Here is a 25,587-nt window from a genome sequence, read left to right on the forward strand (position 1 = left end):
GTCAGCAGGTGGATGCACAGTTCAGTATCTCTGTATGTATGCGTCTGCCTCCCCGTCCGTCTGCTGCTACCTTCCCCTCCACCCCTGCACCAGATGTGCTTGTCTCTTCGGGGAGCCTTACCTTTAGCACTGCCTTTGAACGCTGATAGGATTAGGAGTGTTGAGGCTTAGCACAAAGTCCTCGCCGCTTCGCCATCTAACCCAATCAGCTCTGAGTGCAGCAGAGATGAGAGGAAGAGCTACCATGCCAGCACCTCTGTCCACACGCTTTTATGTTGTATCCTACGCTCACACAAAGAATATGATATGCATTCACTCTCTCCGTGCTCAGAGCAGGGTTTTCTCTCTCATTTTTTGGGTCATTTACTAATGACTAAAGCAAGACGGATCCTACAGTGTTTGAACTGTAATATATGTCTTGTGTAAAATTAATTATTAGCATTTGAAAATATGAATGGGACTGATACCTGATATATAAATACAATAGATTACTGTGGGATTGTGCATTTTATTAATTCAATCAATTCAAAGGTATAACCATTATCAATCAGCTGTAGCACCCATCTACAACAAATTACACATGATTAGACGTATCAATCATCTTGGTAGCATTGAAACTGTAGACGGAGATGCAAATCAAAAGGGTCTCTAATCTCTTTTTCAGGAATACCTCTTAATTATGCAAATTAATTCAACACTATGGAAGAGCAGGACACACACACGCATAACATTATGCATGCAATTACACACTTATATTGATTTATCAATAGTATATGTGTGTGCTGCACAGCAACGACATTAACGAACACTACACACATCTTGTTTTGCCTATTGCCCCGTGGACAAATCCTTATTTAACATATTTATTGGTTTCCTATTTTTGTTTTATTGTGTCTTCTGTCCTGATATCTCAGTATATTTATATTGTTCTTGTGGCCTTCTTCTTTTTGCTGCGTCCTGATCCCAGTAAGCCTTTGAGTACTCTTTGTCATGTTTTTGGTGTGTCTGTCTTTTGTCTCTGCTCTTCTTTATTGTCAATACGGATGCCTACGGGTCCATAAAGTCACCTGAACCTGATGACACAGTGTCTCGGTTGAGACTGCACTGTGGTCAGTGTCACTATTTAGTATATTGCCATCAGTGTGGTAATGTGGTCAGCTTTATGTCAGGGATGGTGGTGTAGTAAGATAATTATATTCCCTCCAGCGAACAGCAATAATTACAGTCTAAAGATAGGTTCTCTCCTCAGGAGTCCATTCTATTACTGTTTACACAAACACCAACTATATAATCATGTGGAACAATTGCTGTTATTATAATACATATTTCATACATTATTGCCGAGGACAGTCATTATGACTCACAGTATGAAGCACACCTCCTGAACTCAGTCACTGGAGGACAAACAGTGTTTTGGCTCCTCTTGACTTCATACAGTCAACACAGCTGAGCTTTATTATTGCCAGAAATATATGTGACAACCACAAAATCCACTGGACACGGTGATAACATCAGACAACTGTAGAGCCAGGGAGCAACAGAAGGGAAGTACATTTTATTCATAGAGTGCTTTTCATAGTTCATAAGTTAAAATGATCGCAGAAAATATATATAACACACAACATTAATCAAAACATTTACTCGTATGTCCGATACAACGGCATCGATACCACTTTACGGCAGCGTGACGTTACCCTCTCCTCAACATCTTTCGGGTCCTATCGCTCATGCTCCAGCGCCCCGACGGTGCGGTTGAGACGGGCCAGTGGTGCGCCCGACCCCGCGGGGCCGGGATCCCACCTCAGCTGGCGCGTGCTGGCCCTCACTTTCATTGCGCCACGGAGCTTTGCTTTCACCCTCTGACTCGTGCATGCGTTAGACGCCTTGGTCTGTGTGTCTGAAGACAGTCCACCCCGGTGACACTTTGTCCACGGCCCCGGGAAGCACCTTCGCCCTGAGCCTTTCCAACCCGACCTAGAGCCGGTGGCGTTGCACCGCCTCGTATGCGGGACTCCCCAGCCTGCCGTGTGTCGCTCACACCCTCCAGCTGGCTGTTAACGAGGCTCTTTAGGCACAGAGAAGTACTCGTATCGGTACTCGGTATCGGAGAGTACCCAAATGTAAGTACTTGTACTTGGTCTGTAAAAAGTGGTATCGGTGCATCCCTACTGGTTATGGAGGGTTTTGGTCGTTGGAGATGGAAATGACTCCGAAGTTGCGGATGTGAGGGGAGGGAGACGGAGTGGAGTTGTCGATGTTGAGGCAGAAGTTGTGGGTGGTTTTGGTGACGGATTTGGGACCGATGATGTCATCATGTCTCATTTATCACAGTTCAGTTTGAGGATGTTGCATCCATGAGAATACCAAGGGCCTCACTAATTTCAGTGAGGCAGTTGGTCAGAGTGGAGTGTGTAGCGGTGGTGGTGGATTTAGTGGAAATGTAGAGCTGGACGTCGTCGGTCTGTTTCTGTGCTGTGTTGTGAGCGGAAACTGGATTGAAATGGTTCAAACAGGTCGTTGAAGATGTCATGTTTTATGAGTCTGATTTACTGTTTCTAAACAAAGTTAATCATGGCATCATGAAATGTTTTGGAATTGTCTATAATATGCTGTCAAAGTCTTAAAGCTTTTATGAGGCTAGGCAACTAGACAATATGAAACCACAGACAGTTCCTCACTGGAAAAAGATCTTCAGAATCAAGTTATGTTTGATCTTCATGGACAACATTTCAATGCCCTCTTTTGCTTTCATACCTCTCATCAGAATCCATCCGGAGTTAAACCATCTCACCTGTATCCAAGCTGCAATATAAAAGCATGATCTTTCTGTAATATAGAGCGTCTAAGTCCTCCCCCCTGGCCCTCCGCCAGCAGACAGCTGCCACTGAGCAAATTGATATTTTTTTTCCGTAAACAGTTCCTCACAGTTCAGAGATTTAGTTTTATCAGAGACGGATGTCCCTCTGAATAATCCACCCACAAGTAGCTCTTTGATAGCGTGTCATGAATACTCAAGGGACTGTTTCTCCTCCTGTTTTCTCACTGTCTCTTGAGGCTTATACTCATACGTTACACCCCCCCCCCCCCCACCCTCCACCCATCCACTGATTTAATAGTTTGATCTTGTGGTGTTCAGTTACTGTAGGGGACATTTTCCATTGCACTGAGGCTGGAGGGAGACCAAACAGCAAAATAACTATTTCCTCTGGGGGACAGTGACCTTTGCTTGTTACTTCCCGCCTCCGAGAGCTCTTTTGTGTGTTTTGTTGATGCCCCCCGCCCACATGCTCTCTCTGGGGTCGTGAGCTCGCTAATTAGGATATGCAATGTCTTCTGTAAGAAGGAAAAGACAGGATGTTATCAGAGGACGCTGAGGGCGCCCTAGTATGGTATACGGTGACGTGAACAACTGATTGAATGTTTATCAGTCGGCTCATCACTCTGTATGTTTGTCACAAAGCTGAAGCGACACATCAGTAGGTTGGCTTGTTTATCAGTGGCCCCAGATAAAGACATGGAAGAGTCCAATGTCTACTGCTACTGACCACAACGGCAAGATGTTTTAGATGTTTAGACAGTCGGACCGTAGCGTGCCGACATCCAGAAAACTGTTACAGGTGCTGGACCAAAAAAACAAAAAAACAAATGGAGGCAAAAGCCAGAAATCAGCACACCGAACTGATGTAATGTAACAGAGCAACGTTTCCATTTAACAGAGATCTTCGTCAGGCGTTGTCAGACATCACAGATGCCAATATCAGTGAATGCATCAGTTTAGATAAAGTAATAGGTTGATTTTAAAATAGAGATTTGGGTTTTGTCACCCTTCATTTTCCCTGGAAATGTTTCAGTTAGCTGAGCATTATGGGAAATATGCTAATTTGTTTTAATGTCAAGAGTTACATGAAAAAAAAAATGATACCAGTATCATATTTGTCTAGGGATGCACCAATACCACTTTTTTCAGACCGAGTACAAGTACAAGTACTTACATTTGGGTACTCTCCGATACCGAGTACCGATAGGAGTACTTCTCTGTGCCAAAAGAGCCTCGTTAACAGCCAGCTGGAGGGTGTGAGCGACACACGGCAGGCTGGGGAGTCCCGCATACGAGGCGGTGCGCCGTGACCGGCTCTAGGTCGGCTTGGAAAGGACTGTCCTCAGTGTGCTCCAACCGCGTCGTGCCCCCAGGGCGGGGCTCGGCCAACGTAAAAGGCGCCAGCGGTCTGCGGCGATGTCTGCAACCCACCCGACCCGTCTTGAAACTCGGACCAAGGAGTCTAACTCATACGCGAGTCAGAGGGTGCAAGCAAAACTCCGTGGCGCAATGAAAGTGAGGGCCGGCGCGCCGGCTGAGGTGGGATCCCGGCCCTGCGGAGTCGGGCGCACCACCGGCCCTCACTTGTCGCTTTTACCCTTTTTTTATATATATATAAATAATGTGATATAACATGTTAATTATTGAGTTTTAGAGGATCTGCTAGGTGGATCTTGTTACCTTGGAAAATAGCCAGATTTGATGTTTCCCCTGTTTCCAGTCTCTAAGCTAAGCTAACTATCTCCTGGCTCCACACAGTTCCATTAATGAATGCTCATTATTTCAAACCTAACTCTATGTTATTTTCATTCCAACATTCACTAGTAATCCTCTTTAAAAGGCTATAGGTCCTTCTGTAGAGATTACAGTCGATGTGTGTTATGTGGCAACATGTTTACTTCGTCACTAAAGTGTTGTGTCATGGTGTGACATGTGTGACATGTTGTGGGAAAGCCACTACACCACTGTACTTTGTGAGAATGTGATGTAATCCAACCCGTCGTGCAGGCCTGTCTCACGCTCTGTGTCGGGGTCATTTTACAACCCGTCTCTGTTTTTAAGGCTCATTATCATCGTCTCCATCTGCTGTCCACCATTAATGTATCAGTGATGATGTAACCCGGTAAATGCACTGTCATGTGTTTCTTTCGTCATTAGACACAGCTATATGATCACATTCAAGTGTCCACCATGTTCTTTCATTACTGCCATTTCGGGTCAAATTAGCACGATTAGTCATCCGACATCTTCAATTAGCGTTACCACACGGAGGACAACCCCTCTCTCCCTCCCTCCCGATCCTATACGTTATCAGTCTTTGTGTCACAGTAAGATGAATGCCTCTCCCTCTCTCCCTGCTGAGCCTTTATCTCTGATTCCAAGTCTCGTCCTCCTGTCTCCTTCCTCGCCATTTCAAGGGTGTGCAAGACTAGGCTCTTAATTACGGAGAAATCCCATTTTCAACACCAAAGAGTTGCATCTTAAAAGATTACGTCGAGACCTTTGCACACCAAGTTTGTATTTTTCATCCGAAATTGTCGCACGTTTGAAAATAAATACGACCGCATCATTTTTCCGCATCCGTTAAAAGCCTTTGGAGAGCCAACATCATCCAGGATGGCATCCGATCAGCTGATCCACGTAATGAATTCAGTTGCTAGCAGGCTTTGACTTTTAATGGAGTGCAACCCTGGCCACCTAAACGGCTGCTTTGCATGTAGCCAGTCAGAATAATAAAACACATCGGACTCAGTGTGCAAGGTTTCTGTGTGTAACGAGTTTTTAAAAAACGCATACGAAAAACACAAGAGTTGCAGTTCTGGAGATGCTCTGACCCGGTCGTCTAGCCATCACTACCTGGCCCTCGTCAAAGTCGCTCACATCCTTACGCTGGCCCATTTGTTCTGCTTCCAACTCCAGATTGTAACCAGATAATCAATGTTATTCACATCACCTGTCAGTGGTCTGAATGTTATGGCTGATCGGTGTATAGACTGAAGCTATAAATAATAATGAGAGGAAGCTGTCAGTAATGAAAAAGCCAATCAGGATAGTTAGAATCAGACCATGATGAGGAAAGTGAGTCTCTACTGTACATTCACACACCTGATTCCTGACTCCTAATCAGGCAGGTAGATTCACACATCAACATCTGCTCCTGCTAGTTCTGAGAGAGAGGAGGCAGAGCGGAGGCAGCGTGTGCGTTGCACCACGGGAGGACCAAATGGCGTCATTATGGACTTCGTCCGTTCCTTCAGTGCCAGACAAACTGCTTTCATCTCCCTAAAAGCGAGTCCTTCTTCTTCCGCTCTTGTGTCTTTTAAAGCGCGTTGCTTTCACAGCCTGCTGTTCCCCGGGGGTTGGTTGGATTCCTGTGCCTTTTTGTGATGAAAGCATTTTGTCAGAGAATCGGTCGAGTTGAAATGAAAGTTAATGTGATGATCACCGTGTCTAATCAGTTTTACCTCAGCCTGGATTTGTGTTGGCTCAGAGCTCTGCGCTCAGCTGGTAGCAGCATGAATGCATTATGGATCAAGTGTGATGATAACAGAGTGACTAAACACACACACACAACTAGGGATGCACCGATACCGACACCAGTATCGGGTATCGGGTCCGATACTGTGCTCATGTACTCGTACTCGCAAAACGGCTCCGATACAACGGCACCGATACCAGTTTACAGCAGCGTGACGTTAACCTCTCGTCAGCACCTTTCAGGTTCTATCACACGCGCTCACGCTCCACCTCCCCGATGGTGCAGGTGAGACGGGCCGGTGGTGCGCCCGACCCCACGGGGCCGGGCGCCTTCACTCCGAGCCTTTCCAAGCCGACCTAGAGCCGGTGGCGGCGCACCGCCTCGTATGCAGGACTCCCCAGCCTGCCGTGTGTCGCTCACACCCTCCAGCTGGCTGTTAACGAGGCTCTTTAGGCACAGAGAAGTACTCGTATCGGTACTCAGTATCGGAGAGTACCCAAATGTACTTGTACTTGTACTTGGTCTGAAAACAGTGGTATCGGTGCATCCCTACACACAACACATGTTACATTATCGTAGATATACACCCAACATCTCAAAGTACACACGGTTCTTCACTAGTCATCCATTCATGTTGCCGTCAGTGATCACACAGCTGTCCTTACTTCACTCATCTCCAGCAGAATCCCATCTCTCCTGGTTTCACTTAACCGCCTGTCAACCTCCAACCATGCCGCCACATCTCTTTAATGGCATCCACTGACACACACGCACACAATCAGCCGCTGGAGACGGTCCGTCCATCTTCTGTGACACAACAGAGTCACGTCGTAACAGAATGTTTCCCTTCTTTTGATTAAAGTGGAGAAATTATAGCCAGATTCCCAGATTGAAGGCTGGTGGGTTTATATGTCAACACACTACACACTGTGTGTGTGTGTGTGTCACGCACATGAACACATACACTACTGTAGTAGGAGGAGGGGGGGGGTGGTAGAATAACCCGGGGCTGAATTCACCAGGATGCCATGGAGTCCTGAGCAGATCATGTCACCTGTCATCTGTCCATATCGTCCAGATTGATCTGCACAGCTGTCAGTGACTCCTCCGACAAATCAAAATGTCTACACTGTGTGTGTGTGTGTGTGTGTGTGTGTGTGACATGCTCTGTGGTGTGGCACTCATATCCAGCCCCCCCCACCCTCACTGTTTACGCTCTTCTTCTGCTTTCTGTGTCCTCACATTTTGAATAAATGCAGGAAATGTTGTCTCACGCTTCTGCATTGTTTGATTAACCCGTAGAGGCACGGCAGGTCGCACAGGTCACACAGGTCACAGAGGTCAAACCAAAGTGGTATATTCATCACTGGTTGGTCCAGTGGAGGACATGTTTACTCTTTCTTTGTTTTGCAGCATTGATTCAAAACTAAAGTTTATGATAGGCTTGGGCGATATAACAAAATTATCGTTAGACCTGATATTGATTGGCCACGATAACAAAATGATATTCAATTATGTTGAATACAGGAATTACACCAGTATACTGCAAGCTCGGCGGGCCTTAGAAGACTGCCCGCCGGGGCAAGCATCGGGGAATTATGCATTTTAAACTAAAATGTGTTGTACAAGTAGCAAACTCATTTAAAGGGACTGTTTGTAAGAATCATAAATGTCTTGTTAACAGCTTCACCTGTATCCGTTAAGTCAACTAAAGTCAGCGTCCTGTTGCTGGCGCTTGTGCTCGCTCTACATAGACATGAAGGAGCATCGCTCAACACAGTGAGGAGACACACGTCAGCTAAAAGCACAATATCACTCTATATTTCAGCTGCTTGGCAGTAATGTTAGCTGACCAGACCAAGGTCTCTCCATGAATCAATGCTGATCCTAGTGTTGGCTTGATTTATACGTGTTAGGACTTACAAACAGTACCTTTAAGGAATAACTCGTAATAAGTGCGTAATAACAATAATTGTTTATTTCTACATTAATCTTACAATGAGTTCTTCATGGTGTTGTTCTCGTATCCACTGTAACATGTTTACTGATAACAGTTGGGTCAATGAGTCGGTATTCAAATGTGGGAGTAGTCATTCAGCAGAGAGTGTGATAAAGGCTGTTGGTGTCTCAGTGTGGGCTACTTCCTGTCTGACCCCGACTACTTCCTGTCTGACCCCGACTACTTCCTGTCTGACCCCGATTACTGGACTTCACTTTAACTCTACCTACCAAGACAAACAGGCTAATCCTGGAATAAAGCTCCATCAGAGCGCTATCAGGACGCCCAGCTTTTTCCTCCCTGCCATCATCCACACAATGCAGAGGAAGTGTGTGTGTGTGTGTGTGTGTGTGTGTGTGTGTGTGTGTGTGTGTGTGTGTGTGTGTGTGTGTAGTGGGGGTTGAGGCAGCCTTTGATTTTTTTTGTAGACAATATTAACTTCTTTTTTTTGCATAAAGATTGTCCAAGTCCCACTTCCAATCAACCAGAGCAGTTTTAGAGACTTCTTCTTCTCTTCGTCTAAAGCTGCCATTGTTTCTGTCACCTGATAAGACTGATCGCGTTGGACGGACGAGGTCGGCTTTTTATCAGTTCAGTAAGAGCCTCGAGCTCCGTCCAATGACAGATTTTCAGTAATTTCCTCTCTCCAGCAGTTCTCAGGGTGTCTTGATCAGATGGAAGGAAGCTCCAATTAACCAAAGCGCTCCGTTCTCGTCCTCCACTCAGCTGCTATCAGAAACCCGGACATCACGCTGGCACATGAATACTGCATGTGTTCTGCATGTTTGTGTATGGTACAGCAGCTCGGATGACCTTTGTGTATTGGCTTCGAGCCGACTGTTCCTGTGTTTGTGGTTGCGTACTTGTAGGTATTGGCTTTAAAAACAGGACGCAGTTAATGAGGAGTGAGGAGGTTGATATGTTATAAGACCTTTAATCCTGTGTTGGCTGATCACAGACAAATAATCCAAGTATTTTATTAACAGTACGTTTTTGCTGGTTAGTTTTGATTTGTAGATCGCTAATAATAAAAACCGACTGTGGTGTTCAGGTTCAACTTCATGTCTCCCTAATGGGCGAGCTGAGGACAGCTGTCTCCAGTGTTGGAGATGTGTATGTAGGTACTCTAGATGGAAACTTCTACAGCAGCACACACACACTGATGACCCTCCTGGCCTCACACTCTCTCTGTTCCCCCAATTAAGCTTCTCCTCTCCTCTCCTCTTGTTTCCTCTCCTCTCTCCTCTCCTCTCCTCTCCTCTCCTCTCGTCTGTCGGTGTATCCAGCTGATGAGTGGTTTGTAGCTGTGCAGCTCGAGGACAGAGATTCAGTCCCACCACTGTGTCTCTCCTTTAATTACACTGGAAAGGACGTCAATCGCTCAGTTATCAGATGATGAGCTCCGCCTCGGCCTCGGCCTCCAGCCCCCGAGCCCTCTTTGTGAACAATAAGCTGGATGTGTGTCTGTGTGTGTGTGTTTGACTACTACTTCTATGTTTGCGAGGACCAAACTAAAGTGAGCACTCTTTTGATTCTCACTGTAACGGGAGTCTGCATTTGCTCAGTATCAGTATCAGTATTAAATATATACATACTTTCCCCATCATAATGATGATGTTGTTCAGGTCTTTTCCTTCTTTATCATCCCTTAAATCACCAAACATTATGGATAAAAGACAACTATTGAAATTTGATTTGTAAACTGAGATCCACTTTTCAACTTTGATCCAAAATAATTCCTTACAATAACATAATAAATGAATGTCTGACTCCTCTTCCTCCTCACAGAAGAAGTCATATTGTTAGATGCACAGTTTTTTTTATGCATTTTCTTAGTAGGCAAGTATTTGTAGTTTTAGTTGTATAATTCTAATGGAGACATCAAAAGAAGTTGTGTAAATACATGCAAATACATTTACCTAACAAATCCTCCCATGTAGACTGAAGAGCTACTGGTGCAGCAGACATGTTTTTGAGATGCATGAAATACTGATATATGTTCTTGTTTATGTCTCTCTTATTCCTCCATGTTGTATTCTTAATGTAGGGGCAACATCACCTTTCTGAGGGGGATATATTTGCACTGTGTTGTCTGTCTTATTTTTCAGTGTTCTTAATGTGTGCTATTAAATATGCACACACATATTTTACACGTAAAGATGTAAAGGGTGAAACTAAAAGCATGTGTTATAGCCGTGAATGTGTGATGTTAGGAGGGACTAAATGATTCAGTGCTGTTGGTGTGTCTGTGCAGCACATAAAAGAGCTGATTTACATTGTATGTTATGAGGTTATGGTTCTGATTGAGTGGTTGGAAGGCTGTGCAGTAAAACAAGAGGGAAAGTATCTGTGAGCTTAATTTGAACGGGTAGCTGGAAAGTCAATACCAAGTACCAGGGATGTGAACGAATATACTGTATTGTTCGGATATGACCAGATAATGTGCTCTTAACAGATACGAACAACATCCTGTCTCACCCCCCCCCTTCCTCTGAGAGTCATACCTCAGTCACATGAAGACACACAGACACAAATTTGTTTTAACGCCACTAATGTCTGACGCATTAACGCGATGGATCTTTTGGAGGTTGTAGCGGGCTCAGTTTTAACGCTGGTATCACAGGAAACTATAAAGCCCGCGCCAGGGAAACAACATACTGTAAATTCTTCATTTGGGTGGCATTCCCCTTTAACAACGTTGATCTGACTCCTGATTGGTGCTCACACATCTTCTCTCCTGCTTTGATGACAGAAGAAGAACCAGCAATCCAAAGTCAGATCTGGTGAAGTTGTGATAAGCCGTCCCATGAGTTGGTTCAGTAGTTTTATCTCCATCCCGTCTCCACCCGGTCTCCAGAGAGAGGACTTCCTCTCCTCTCTGTCTTTTATCCCTCTTGTTCTCATCCTGTCATCTCTTCACTCTTTAATCAGACTGGTCTATACAGATTCTGAACAGATGTATTTGAAATGCAACGTCTTACCTACGACTTTCTCATTGTCCATATTTCTCTCCCTCACTCCTCACTTGCTTTAGCAGTTTACTCAAAGTGTCCGATAACGGCGTCAGAGGAAGCGACGAGCCGCTCCACCCATCGGTCTTAGCATGAAAGACGCTAGTTGAGGTCGCCCTCATTAAAGGCTGCTTGGCTGCTGCTTTTATCTACAGAGTAGGAGTAGGAGTAAACGGGCTCGATCTCAAGTGTTTCCTGTAATTACCAGATTTGCACGTACAGAAACACACAAACTTTTCATCAAGGGAATGAACTGGCTCTGCTGAGAGGAACGCCAACCAACTCTGAGGTCCATTCTCTCAAACGAGGAATTAGATTGTGTTAGATTTTTTTCAACACTGATATGTTGCCTCGAGTTCTATCCGTTCATTTGAACTGTATTGAGAGTCCTTAACTACATTAGAACAGATTGAGCTGTACTTCTGAATAACGTGCGGCCGTGTTTTCCAAAGAAACAGCTTGATTTTATTGTTGCTGTCAATAACAATGAAAGAGCCTGATTATATCGCCACTCTCAGTGCGTTACAATCTCATTGTTTTGCTGCCAGGAAATAGTTTACCGTGAGTAGACAACATTGCATTGAAAGAGTTACAGTGTGTGTAATATCCTGGCCTGTTAAACTGAATTAGGTGGATAAATTATTCCCAACAGCTTTCATAAATTCAGTATATCTGAAACCTACATACAGTTATAGCATATATAGTCATACGGCAGTGAATTTTGTATCCAGATAATAAGCTATATTATAACATCACATCATCAGCATAGAGTGCTAATTCATGTTCATTTTCTCCAACTTGTATTCCAGTTATTGGAGGAAGTTTGCATGTTACCCACCTCCCTACTGTACATAGAGTCACCTATGAAGGCAGAACAATGAATAAAAGCCACCTAACCATGAAACACCTTGTGAAATCAGACTTAGTGAAAGTCCCCCAGTGAGACTCATCCAGACCTCATTATTACTCCCTTCATTCTCTCCACACTGAGTGAACTCGCTCCCATCTGCCCTGCCATCAGTCACCATGGAATATTTAAAGCCAGTGGTCATGAAGCCTGCAGAGTGATTTCAGACCTGCCACTCCGGGAAAGATGAATCCTCGCTGACCAAAATTAAGAGTAAACAGTGAATGTAATGAGAGCGATTCACGTGGCCTTGTTCATTTCCATCTCTCCATACATTCATCCATCTTTTCCTCTGGTGGGGTGCACTCTTATCAGGAAATCGTCTTAAAGCATCTCCACTAATGAGGAGCCCGTTTGGCCCATGTTCTGCTATGAAATGTTGGCGTCTGGGTGATTCCTTCTGGGAAGTCTTGTATGCACACGGCAGGTTACACATTTCAGTTTTAGACCATTTTCTTTTCCACAGTGTAGTGAGTACGCACCATAGACCTACTGTATGCACACAAAGCTGAACCTCTTCAGTCCTTCTGATCCCACAACGTCACTAAAGGAGTTTTTTTTATGTGGGGGAAATACTCTTTTTTACCTTCTTACCAAGAGTTAGTTGAGAATATTGATACCACTCTTTCTAGCTTAGTACAAAGACAGGAGGCAGTTCAAGATGCACCGCAACTTATCATTTTTACACTTTGGTTTTGAGCTAAGAAGATATAACATGTCAGCGAGCCGTTCATTGAGGATTTCATTACCGTTGGACGGAGCCAGGCTAGCTTTTTCCCCCTGCTTCCAGTCTTTATGCTAAGCCAAGCTAATTGTCTGCTGGCTCTAGCTTCATTTAGCGTACAGACGTGAGTAAAGTAAGCTGGAATAACAAGCAAGAAAGTCCACTACAGGAGGGATGGAGGGGTGGTGGAACCATAAGTCATTTTTTATTTTAATTCTAATTACACAAGTCCAAACCCCCCTCGCTGTTGCTTTAAGAATAGTCTGTGATTGTGTTGTTCCTTGTCCCAGAGATTAGTATTTTATGTCAGTACGTCCATCCCTCCATCCCTCCATCCCTCCATCTCTCCGAGACTTACAGCAGCCTCTCGGTGGAGTCTGTTACAGGCTTTACTGCAGTCATCGGAGAGCTGCTCCACACTGACTCACTGGCTTTCTGTTTAAGCCTCTTTCTGTCATCTCTACAAGTCCACTGATCCATCCATCCATCCATCCATCCATCCGTCAGTCAGCACCTCTCCAGACAAGAGGTCTGCTTCTCTCTGCTACAGCAAATCTTCTTAAGGTCTAACGACACAATTAATCTCTTCTTGTTCTTCTCCGTTTCACCACTTTTCCTGTTTTCATCCATCTTCCTTTCTCACCTCCGTCTATATCGTAATTACTTCATTGGCATGACTCTTTATTCGAAGCGATGTTCCCTGAGGAGTACAGCCTACACAGTCTCTGTCTCCCTCTCATCACCGACTCTTATCAGCTCCACCTGTCTCCACAGCGACGGAGAAACCGATACCTCCACCTCCTCTCTGTGGAGATCTTTTTACACGGGGCATTGTTGCAGCTCTAATTTCAGCCGTGTTGAGAAAGCACAAGACGTGTTCATTAGAAATAATATTCATTTAAAATTGAATCACTCTAAGAAAAGTTTGTAAATGTACCGCGTTAATATGAAGGAATTTTTCTGTATTGATTTTTCACCGGAGTTTTTCCCGTATTTTTAAATACGCATTGCATTGTGGGAACAAGAACCTCCGCTAGCACGAAAGTTGGAAGAGGCAGAGACCATCACACACGGCGAAGTTTAGTTCAAATCTGGAGAAATCTTTCTCTCACTTCTGTAGTAAAAAAATCTAAGTTATGTTAAGGACGTTAGCGCAATAATGTTTTAGTTGGAAAGCTGTTTTGTTGTTTAGCTCAGTTGTTGTCGACCGTTAACGTTACCATATAGATACTCCAGGAATATTTTGCTGACTCATTTTGAGACTAACGCAAGTTAGGTATCGTAGTTTACGTTTTACCAATGTTTATATTTTAGACTTCAGAGGACGTCAGGTAGAGTTAGCTCCAGTTGTAGCCTCAGGTGGTCCACAGAGACCGATAGGTAACGTACAAACGCTAGCGTTAGTGTCTGTCTTCCCTCCAGAATGTAAAGGTTGGGCTTGCTATTTGGCTCGGTACGGAGGACATCCTTTGTTTTAGGATTAACAGAAGAGTCTGTGAATGGTACGAGGACATGCTGTAAATCAACAGAAATGTACGTTTTAGGGTTCCCTCAAGGGGCTGGTGGAGACCAAAAACAGAGCTAAAAGAGAGAGAATATTGGACTTCCATTCATTAGGTGGCCCCAACACCCCTCTGCTCTGTATCTAATGGATGGGTTAAGAGGCAACTGTTTGCTAGCAAGTTCGCCATATCAACTGAAAAGGTTGTGTTCACAACTTGTTTCCACAAAGTGCCGTTATTGGACGTTTGAATTTGAAAAGAAATGCCTGAAAGTATCAACAAGAGCTTCACATCAACGGGCCTTTCTCTCTTCAGCTGATATCCTGCTGGTTCACCATCAGGAAACTTCTAATATGCAGTTCATTGTGACTTTAAAGCAGCAAATACGGAACTTTGCAAGCTGGTGGTCCCAAATGGCAGCGAGCCTGAGGCAGCTATCTGAATACTGAGGACTTCAATACCCAGAAGTCATGTACCATGACAGTGGTAGAACAAGTTTCTTCTTTGTAGTGTCTAGCTGGTGCAGATACAGTGAAGAGGTTCAGCTATCACTGATGAGTCTGGACTTTATAGGCTTACATTTGATTGCATCACTTACTGTGCATCGAGACGAGGGATGAAAAGTGTTTTTCTCTCAGGAAGGTTCCTAACGTAGTGAAATGACCCTCAGTCTCTCAGTAGCAGCCGTGATGAGAGCTGTTTGAATCCTCTAAATGCTGAGGAAAGGAGCTTCAATGCTTCCTTTATTATCTCCTTTAGCAGAGGATACACTGGAGCATCCTTTACTGAAGGAAAGGAGCTTCAATGCTTCCTTTCTTATCTTCTTTAGCAGAGGACACACTGGAGCATCCTTTACCAAAGGAAAGGAGCTTCAATGCTTCCTTTATTATCTCCTTTAGCAGAGGATACACTGGAGCATCCTTTACCGAAGGAAAGGAGCTTCAATGCTTCCTTTATTATCTCCTTTAGCAGAGGACACACTGGAGCATCCTTTACCGAAGGAAAGGAGAGAATAACATCCCACAATGCCTTGGGGCCGCAACATTGACGCACCATTGTGCCGTTCATAATCTTGCATATTATTTTCATATACTAATCTGATTCATGTTGATAAATAACCATTTCGTTTCACTTTATTTTTAATTAATTAATTTAGTACAGCCTGCACATCTGGTCCTACCCCTTCTCCATAACTCGGTATCTCTCTTTAACACACCGCGGGTGAAGCGGTTTGTCACTGAAAGAGCAGTTTATGAACGTACAGGGGTAGCAGCGTCTTTGGTACTCCGTCTTCAGAACATTGTAGTTTCAGTTTTACAGAGCTTCTAGTGAAGTAGCAGTCGGATTCTCTGAACACCACGGTTGTCTTTTCCTGAGTCCTCATGAATTCTCCTTCTCATGTTTCCTTGACCTCATGACGTTTCCCATCGAGGTCAAGGAGAAGTGGTCAGGAGAAGACATTGGCCATGTTCTTGTTAGTGATAATTAGGTTTAGGGGGAAAAAAACAACATGGTTTGGCTTGAAATGACATTTTACCGTTGTGAACACGGGACATGAACAGCGGTCTCCTTGTGTCTCCTTGTGTTTGTTGGACCCATCCACCAAGGTTGCCTTGTGCGGCTGTATATCGAACGCCGCCGGCTGTGACAAAGCGACGGTATTTGATGCCCTGGGAATGAGGATGGGCTGATAATACACTCTGCATGGTGCACGTGTAAAAATACAAAAGTGGATGTCATTAGCTGGATTCCAATTCACTGGTTAGCACACACAACAACACACAGAAATTACATCCATTTTTTTTTTTAAATGTGCATACACCTGCCATGTTTCTACATGCAGATGAGATAAAATAATCCTTTCTTAGTCCCACAGCGGGGAGATTGGCTTTGTGATGAACACACACACACACACACACACACACACACACACACGCACTCGGAGCCGGCTACCCGGTGAGACTGATCAGAACGGACTCAGGTACACGTTTCCTCCATGTTGGAACTGTTAGAAGAAATACAATTTGAGGGGAAGAGTCTGAAAGACAGAGAGACACGCAGTTGACAAAACCCTTAATTACCGTAAGCAATTAAAGATTGAATTAATGAATAAAGGAAACACAGTGAGCTTAACTGAGCATTAGCGAACGTCGTCTCAGTCAGACATGCACCGTCTCACAGTTACACCGTACTTGAATGAATGTAGGTCATTTTCCTGAGTGGTGTCACATTAAATCATTTAAAAGTGGATATCACCTATAAAATTATTTTCAACATGCAGAAAAAACATTTTCCCGTTTGGTTGTGTGAGCAGCAGCCGGCTCTCTGCCGCCTCCCTCTGGCCTCACATGCACACCACATCTTACTCTGACATTCCTCCAGATGCATCAACTTCCTGTGATTCTTGTTCTTTGTATTTCATTTAGCCATACCTGCCAACCTTAAGACCTTAAAAAAAAGGGAGGTTTTAAAATGTAGTATGCATTCAGCTGGTAGTTTGACCTTGAGTTAGTGAATGCAGTAATCAACCAAACATTCCAGTTATTAGAGATATTTGCAATGATGAGATGAATCCAAGTAAAACTCATTCTTCCTCATTGGTTTCCCCGGTGATCAACCAATAATGTGCTAGTGACAAAGGAGAAGATTGCATCAAGAAGACGCGACATGCAGCATTTGTTTTGCTCTCACATCAACGTCACATGTCAACGTCACACAGCAGTCCCATATAATTCCCTTAGATCAGATCTTTTAGAGATAAAGCTCCGTGGACGTGCAGCTCCACAGATCCACTTGTTGGAGTGGCCTGTTAGAATCGATCGGCTCCTGCTCGACTGCTCAGTCGCCTCAACTCAGAAAGATGTGTGTTGTAGAATCTTGAAAACTCCACGAGTGCTCACCTGCATGGATATTCTTCCAGCTTTGGTTGGTAGGAGCAGCTTTATATAACGATTTACATGATGGAGAATCGTTTTTATATGTTCCTTCTGAAGACACGATGAAGCTTTTTTCCTCAGCATATTCCTGATCTTCTGTGTTCTGACATTGTGTTGAGACGTGGATGCTGGCGTTATCATTTATGGCATGTCAGATCTCCTCCGCAGTCAGATCAGATCATAACTCATCTAAATATGTGTCCTTGTGAAATATGACGTTAAATCTAGTTATATTGAAAGCCGCAGCTGAATGACATCCTCCCTCCTTCCTTCCTCCAACCAGGCATATGGGCCCAGTTCCAGATCCAACCCAGTCTGGATGTGATCAAGGGTCAGAGGGTGGTGCTGAGCGCCTCGTACAGCTCAGCGCCCGGCAATGACCCGACCGCCAACACCGTCGTCTGGAACTTCGTCTCCAACAGCACCCAGTTGGTAAGGAAGCTCCATATCCAACAGACTATCCATCTACAGCCAATATCTGAGGCTACAATATCTGGGATTACAGTTATGAAGGATGTCTGTTAATCTGGCAAAGCTCTTCCTTTAGAAATCCAAGACAAAAAAAGGCTTAAAGCTTTCAGACTGTTATTCCTTTACTGCTTTAATACACCATCCTGTAGTTTCCTGAGGTAAAACAAATCAGATTATTTATGAAATCATTGCAGCAGTAAACATGAAATGAAGCAGAGAGGGGCGTGGTGGGGGGTAACGTGGTCTAGAGACCTGGCCGTGGCTCAGCTTATACGTATAGGTCAGATCATCCGGCCGCACAGATGGACGACTCTAAAGAGGATCACAATCAAAAAGGAAAATAGAACTCGGAGAGCTGGAAAAGACACAGTTGATTAAAAGTATAAGGCTTTTTCTTGTTCATGTGCCATCCAGTGACTCACTCTGCTTTACTGTCATATGAAGCCAGAAAGATGAATAAAAAGAACAAACTGTCACTACCTCAAAGCCAAACCTGGACGCCACGGTCTCTCTGTAGAGAGTCGTATGTTGCGCTGATGCATCCGTCCTCACTGAGTTCAGTCCAGCAGCTGATGTGAGCTAATCGCTTATGACAAACTAACTTAGTTCAACATTGAACAAAAAGAGTTCAGTCTTTTTCCCAAACTAAAATATGTTCTCATGTCTGTTCTACAGGATCTTCTCATGGAGTGAATCACTCGTGAATTTGGCTTGGTGTTTAGTTACTGTAGTAAACACAGCTAAAGCTATAGTTCCCTGAATACCTGCAGACACATTTTTCAAACAGGGTTTAAGAGAGAGAGAGAGAGATAGAGCAGCAATGGTGGAGCGAGCTATAGAGTGAATGAAGAGAGGGAGCAGCGTTAGAGAACAAAATAGTGAATCAGAGAAATAAAAAGTTATTGCTGACGCCCAGAAACGTCCCGAACATGGCGGAATAAAAATAAAAGAGGAGATCCAGGCAGAGGGCTTCAGGCTCTCTGTAGATACGCAGCAGACGTGCTCGCCATCCAATCGCTGAAAAATGCAATTCCTGCAGAAATCTCCAAATGTCAAACGTTTTTCATTCCAAATCACAGCATGGCTTTTTCTATGGTGTCCCTCAAGGTCTTGGTGTCTTAATGAGGTATTTTGGAGGGATTATTGATCATTTTTAACAATTTTCCAATGTTAAAAAAGGTTAAATTTAGCACCAAATCTGTGGTATCAACCCCAACAAATTGCTGCAACAACTTATGAGACATAATTGAGCGTAGGAATGAAAATCATATACTTTGATCATAATGTTCTAAACCCTTACACACTTTTACAATTCATTTTAAATAATGTATGTATGAATGAATTAACTCATTTGTGTTTATTTCTTATTTATGACTAGATCAATATGTCACACAGGGCTGAGCTGCACCTCAAATTAATCTTCAGGTTTCCAGCTTTCAGATGATGTTCACCACTTCTATGTGACATCTACTGTTGACCTGTTATCTCCCCCTAAAGACCTCCTGGAGCCCCCTAAAAAAGACAGAAATGGGTCTATTGTGGGTCTCAGAGGGTCAATACCACTTTATTCAGGTGACAGTGCATGGAGGCCAATTAGGTGACATGTGAGACACCATTCCGATTCAGAAATATAAAACCCAAGTAGTTTGTATTTAGTCTCTGTGTTCCAGCAGCACAGGGGTTACTGTCATTCAAACCCGGGTTAGGGTTAGGCTGATGTAAAACGCCCCCTCAGATGTGCACTACATGCTTCTATGAGAGGATTTTTACAAATGATGTTCCATGTAACCCAGCTGACTCTGTAATGCATTCAACCAAATGTTTGAGAAATGCCAAACACACAGTTTTCTGGGCAGGAAACATGAGGATTAAAAATCCCTCTGATTCTTTTGACCCGGGATAACCGGCAAACGCAATCATATTGACCTGGAGGTCAACGACACTGGTTCCTCTGTTGTGCACAAATATGGACACATACTTGTTCCCGAACTGTGCTCTTTTATTTCCTGTTCCTTTACATCGTCTCTCTGTCCTCTTGTCCAGATCATCTCCTACACCAAAGACTCCATGAGCGTGGGCAGCTCCCAGTTTAAGGGCCGCGTTGGTTTCTCCTCCAGCATGCCCTCACGCGACGTGTCGCTGTACATCAACAACACCCAGGAGTCCGACTCAGGACGCTACTTCTGTCAGGTCATCATGCCTAGCGGAGGCATCTCCGGCGAGCTCACTCTGGACGTCAAAGGTAAAGAACCGGATCCTGTTTGAGAAGAATATGAGAATGAACTGCACTGTAATTCTACTTCTTGACTAAGAAAGCCTGAATTGCGTTGTATAATTTAACAACTTAAACGTTTTGTAATCCTCTCGTCTCAGTCCCTCCTGCGGTTCCCAAGTGCTCCATATCAGGGAAGGCAGTGCTGAAGGGAAATGTGACTCTGAGCTGCAAATCCAGCTCCGGGAAGCCCGTCCCGCTGTACAAGTGGAAGAAAACCAGTCCGAGCTCGGAGGTCTTCTTCTCTCCCATGCTCAGTGAGTGGAGTCGGCACAATCACTGATCAGTGTTGTTCGCTTGGAAGTAACATGTACGCTCCTGCTCCTGTTGCTGGAGCTGCTGAGCAACGATAGACTCTCTTGAGTTTTAGGAGATGATCTTTTTTCTGATTTTATCTCCAGAACAGTAGAGTGGTTCATTTGAAAGGAATAGTTCAACTCTCAGGGAAATAAGCTTGTTCACTTTCTTGCCAAGAGATAGATGAGCTCAGCTGTGTTGACTGTATAAAGTCAAGAGGAGACAAAACAGTGTTTGTTGACAATAAAGCATATTCATAATGCCTATAGTCTAATGTGTCAAAGCAATGGATGCATCTGCATCATGTGTGTGCATGTACGTCCATGTGCCCAAACACACAGGGAATAATGTGCGTGTGTGTTCGATGCTGTTTAGATGAGAAGACCGGCACTCTGAAGCTGAGCAACCTGAGCAGCAACATGTCGGGGAAGTACGTGTGCACGGCCACCAACCCAGCCGGGTCCGAGAGCTGCTTCATCAACCTGGCCATCGTCTCCTGTACGTAGCAACACAACAACCAATGAGACACGCTGGATTCACACTTTCTGTTGTTGAGCTAGTGTTTGCATACTTCATAATTCATATCTAGCTATGCTGTGTAGACATATGTGCTTTGGTGACGTGTGATCATTGTGTGTAATTCTTCCTGTAGCCACTAACGTGGGGAAGATCGTTGGCGCCACAGTGGGCTCGGTGCTTGGCTTCCTCATCCTCCTCTTAATCGGCCTCTTCTTCCTGCTGAAGAGGCGGAGAGACAACGAGGACGACATGGCCAACGAGATCAAGTGAGTTCACGTGGCTTACTTCCGGGTAGCATTTATGACCGGCCATGTTACATTTACACAATATTTGATCTTTAAAAATACATTTCCTCCAATGGAACGTTGTTGTTTACTACATAAAGGCTTTCCCACAATCTTATTTGGTTCCATAGAGAGAATATATATCTATTATTGAAGCCGCAATTTACTAATTTCTCAGTTTTAATAAAATCGTTCCCACGTTTTAATTAATTCGTGCACACAAGATAAGTGTACATACCAGCACAGCCACCGCCACCGCCACCCCGCTGCAGTCTCTAACTGGAGGGATGTTGCGTGCTGTCGAGCAACAGTTTAGCACGGGCACGGCAGATCTGCTGGTTACATTTAGTGCAGCCGGCGTCAGTTCCTTCTGCACATCAACAGGCGTGAAGGCATCTTTCTACCATGCTTCATCTTTTTTTAAACGGGCCCGGTCAAAATGATGTCTGGAGCTCTGTGTGTTTAATTTAAAAGCACACACAGGTGGCACGTATGACGGCTTGATTCCCAATGATGTGATTCTCCTGTAGGATGCCTTGTTATGTTTGGAAATGTGTTTTTGTTGTTTGACGCGTGTCAGAACGTTGGCGTTTGGATTCAGCGTTACGTTGTTGAAAGAAATAGAGTGATGAAATGAACAAGTCAACAAGAATTCAACTTTTTCAAGTCGTTTCTTTCTTCACTGAGATGATGCATCAGTTCTTCTGTGTGTGTCCCCCCCCCCTTCCAGGGAGGACGCTCAGGCTCCCAAGCGTGTGTCCTGGGCTAAGAGTGGCATGGGTTCAGATATCATCTCCAAGAACGGCACCCTGTCCTCCATCGGCTCCAGCCCCCACCATAAAGAGCCCTCCCACCACCACCACCACCTGCAGCATTACCCCCAGCGCCCCCCCTCGGACACCGCCTCCATCATCACCGCCACGGGCAGCATGGCCGGCTACCGCCCGTCCCGCCATCACGGCGCCTCCAGCCCCACCCACTACGGCTACAACAACAACAGCACCCTGCCTCACGGACAGGCCGTGTCCTCCGAGGCCAGCACCAACGGGAGCTCTCTCCCCAGGCCGGAGCGCTACACCCAGCTGCCCCAGGCTCAAGTGCTGCCGCAGACCTACAGCCAACCTCAGCTGCAGCTCCAGGCCGCTCCCTCCCCACCGCCGCTGCTGCCCACCTCCGTGGTAACGGCCTCCAACATCGCCCGCATGGGAGGGGTGCCCATCATGGTGCCTGCACAGAACCAGGCCGGCTCTCTGGTCTAATGCCTGCTAAAGCAGCGCTGTTGACAGAACCAGTGGACTACTGTCCCCGTACTGTCCCCGTCCTGTCCCTGTCCACTCCCAGTGAGGCTCAGCGCCGGATGTTTTTTTAAAGGGAACGCTTTAACTACTATTTAGCAAAGATTTACAGTAGATGAAGTTCACTTATTGACGCTTGCTTTCGCGCCAAGAAGCTTTCAAGACACAGACTGTTTACTTCCTTTAAGTCTTTTATATTCTGTACGCATCGCAAACTATGTATAGATATGATTTTCATACATTTGTCCAGTATCCTCTTTTCTACTTTATTATATACAGAACATAGTATTTTATTTGTTTTGTTTTTAATTTAGCCTTTAAATGTGGTTTTATATATATTTTTTTCTCTCCAGCCACACAAAGTGGATCATCACCATGTGTGTGTGTGTGTGTGAGTCTCACAGATGAAATAAGAGGAGGGTTACTGCTGCACTTCGTCCATCATCTTTCTACCTAACGGAGGAATTATCGAGACCAAAATAGGTCCAAGCAGAACGCGTGAGTGCCGTTGAGAGGAGAGAACGTTGGGTGTGATATAGGAAGGTCTATTTCTGCAGCAGACTTGTGGAAAGAAAGATAAGACAACGTTATACATTCGATAAAGTCGCCTAATCCTTTTTGTTTGGCTTCACTTCCGTCGGTGGTTCGCTTCATAAAATGCTCTTAGACTCAATTCTTTAAACACAGATTAGCAAAAGCTTCTTATAACATTGAGCACTTCAGAACTGCAGCACGGTGACTTTGCTAATACACTTGTGATATTTTGAAAGTTGCCTGCAGAATTGAAATTGTAAATATAATATTTATTTTCAGATAAATGTGCAGCAAAGCTTCCTGTTGGCCTCAGGCTGTGTGGAACATCTAATACAGGTCATATGTTTGCCTGCAACACTGGATACTGAACCAAAGATATACACTCTGTAACGCTTCATTAGTCCAACACGCTCTCTTTATATGTTGTCGTTTGTTTTTGGGTCAGCGGGGGGGATCTGTTTAAAATGAAATAGAAGTGTTTGGATTCACTGCCAAAAGCCACAGGCTTTATGCTTTTCTATACGAACCTTCTCTCCCATTTGATTGACGTTGCCAAGTAACAGTTCACAAGAAGCTGGTATGAGTTTCTCTAAATCAAAAAAGGTGTTTTAAGGTGCTTAGTTATTGATCTGCTACCATTATCCTACCAGGAGGAGATGGAGGAGATACACTATTCCTCCTTAGAGTCGGAGGAGTAAAGCAACCTACAGATTATTGTCAAATATATGTTGGCTTAGAGTAATACTACTGAACCAAATGGGCACTGGATTTTAGTTTCCATTAAAAGAAGAAATATCAGTGCATATTTTGAATAAAACAGAAAGAATTTGTTCAGTCAGTGTTGATGAAGAAGAAGAGCTGTAGCTCGTGATACACGGTCGATGCCACTGAGATTCTCACCGTATTAACAATGTCAGCGTAGTTTTTATATTCAGAATGGATCCGAGTGGATCAGACTTAATGATCTCAGCACATTCACACTGAACAGAACATGAACTGTGGGATCCAAAACAGCTTGACATCCAGGTATTTTTTTAAACGTGGCTTTTTTCTTTCTCATTCTACCTGTTGAAATATCATTTGGATTTGGAACAAAAGAGACATATGTATAATGATAGTGATCAGACTGTCTGTTCTGCTGTATCGTTGTTACACTGGAGCGTACTGTATGTTGGTGCGCAGGATGTCAGAATAACAACACAGTTCTCAGATGAATCATTTGAAACTCGATGATGTTGAAGAGAAACACGAGAGCGTCCTCTACAGAGCGTTTCTGAACATTGTGACCTGTTTGGCAAAAGCTCGACAAACAGTTGCATCTTGAAGATTCGGTGGTTTTGTAATGTTTTTAATGCAAAATGGAAAGAGTGGATGGAAAGTTGAATTTGTTGAGGAACTTCCTACAGAGTCTTTACAGCTGCCGTGTTTTGACTTCAGAATGGGTCTTTACATTATGAACATTGAAATGTATTCAAGACGAGCCTTTATTTTTATACAGTGATGATGTAGAAGAGCACACAAGCTAAAGACGTGATGGATTGTATCACTAACTGTGGACAAACTTGTGCTCATTCATAGTAGGCCTAAACTGTGGACATCGATGTGCACTTGTATCCTCCATATTTATGTTCATAGAAAACGCTTTGTATAAAATTTTCAATTAAAAGAGAACTTATCACTCGTGTGTCTGTGAGACTAAATTACAAAGCAGATTGTTATTTTACTATAAAAGGATGTCTTTATCCGAGGTGGGAGAAGCCGTATGATTCCACTCGCATTTAGAAAATTAAACTTTAATATAGCTCAGCACGATGATTTGCACCAGAAATAGGTGAAAGGACTTCTGGAGTGTAGATTCATAATCAGAAATCAACCTGCAGTGCAGTCACGCCATCATCTGGCCATGATGAGCCAGTACAGGGGAAATGTAATATCAGTAGTAAGAACAGAAGACACAAATCACTCACAGATAATAAAGAACAAACAAAGCTGTCATTCATCAGCATGATCACTGAAGCAGTAATGCCAGTTTTAAATATTCAGGTGAGGCACAGACACCAATCAGGAAAGAGACGACATGATTACACAATAGGATTCATCTGTGAATGCACCGCCAGGACGCCGCCTCTCACAACCACAACAGTCAGAAACAACCAGCAATACAATGAAGGAATATCTTAGAAGCCCAAGACTGGAAAAATATGACGAGAGCCACACCATAAAAATGTATGAATGGAGACACACTCAACCATAACACATAAATTATATACATTTTGAAGGCATCAATAAATTAAATCTTTGCTTACAAACTGTACAATATAACCTCATGAATGCTATAAGCACACGCCTAGCACTGACCCCGTAAGACAGTAAAAACCTTTTCAAGAGTAAAAACAGTAAAAATATCATAGAAAAATGTACTAAGATATCATAGAAAAATATAAGTGAAAAATTATAGAAAAATTATGTTTCATTGGAAAATATATTTGAAAATATCGATAAAAATGTACTGAAATGTCAAGGAAAAATATAAAAGAATG

At 43.9% G+C, this 25,587-nt stretch overlaps 1 protein-coding gene across 2 annotated transcripts in view; it reads left to right on the top strand.

Annotated features, from left to right (window-relative positions):
• Positions 1-24,727, top strand: part of esama (endothelial cell adhesion molecule a) — a 50,172-nt gene extending 25,445 nt beyond the window's left edge. For both annotated transcript variants that reach the window (XM_037749388.1, XM_037749389.1), the window contains exons 2-7: positions 17,659-17,807; positions 19,890-20,088; positions 20,220-20,375; positions 20,791-20,913; positions 21,068-21,200; positions 21,949-24,727. In XM_037749388.1, the coding sequence (XP_037605316.1) occupies positions 17,659-17,807; positions 19,890-20,088; positions 20,220-20,375; positions 20,791-20,913; positions 21,068-21,200; positions 21,949-22,477 (1,289 nt within the window). In that variant the 3' untranslated portion in view covers positions 22,478-24,727. The remainder of the gene's footprint in view (positions 1-17,658; positions 17,808-19,889; positions 20,089-20,219; positions 20,376-20,790; positions 20,914-21,067; positions 21,201-21,948) is intronic.
• The last annotated feature ends 860 nt before the right edge of the window (positions 24,728-25,587 follow it).

Source organism: Sebastes umbrosus, chromosome 17, assembly GCF_015220745.1.
Source record: "Sebastes umbrosus isolate fSebUmb1 chromosome 17, fSebUmb1.pri, whole genome shotgun sequence".
Lineage (NCBI taxonomy): Eukaryota > Metazoa > Chordata > Actinopteri > Perciformes > Sebastidae > Sebastes > Sebastes umbrosus.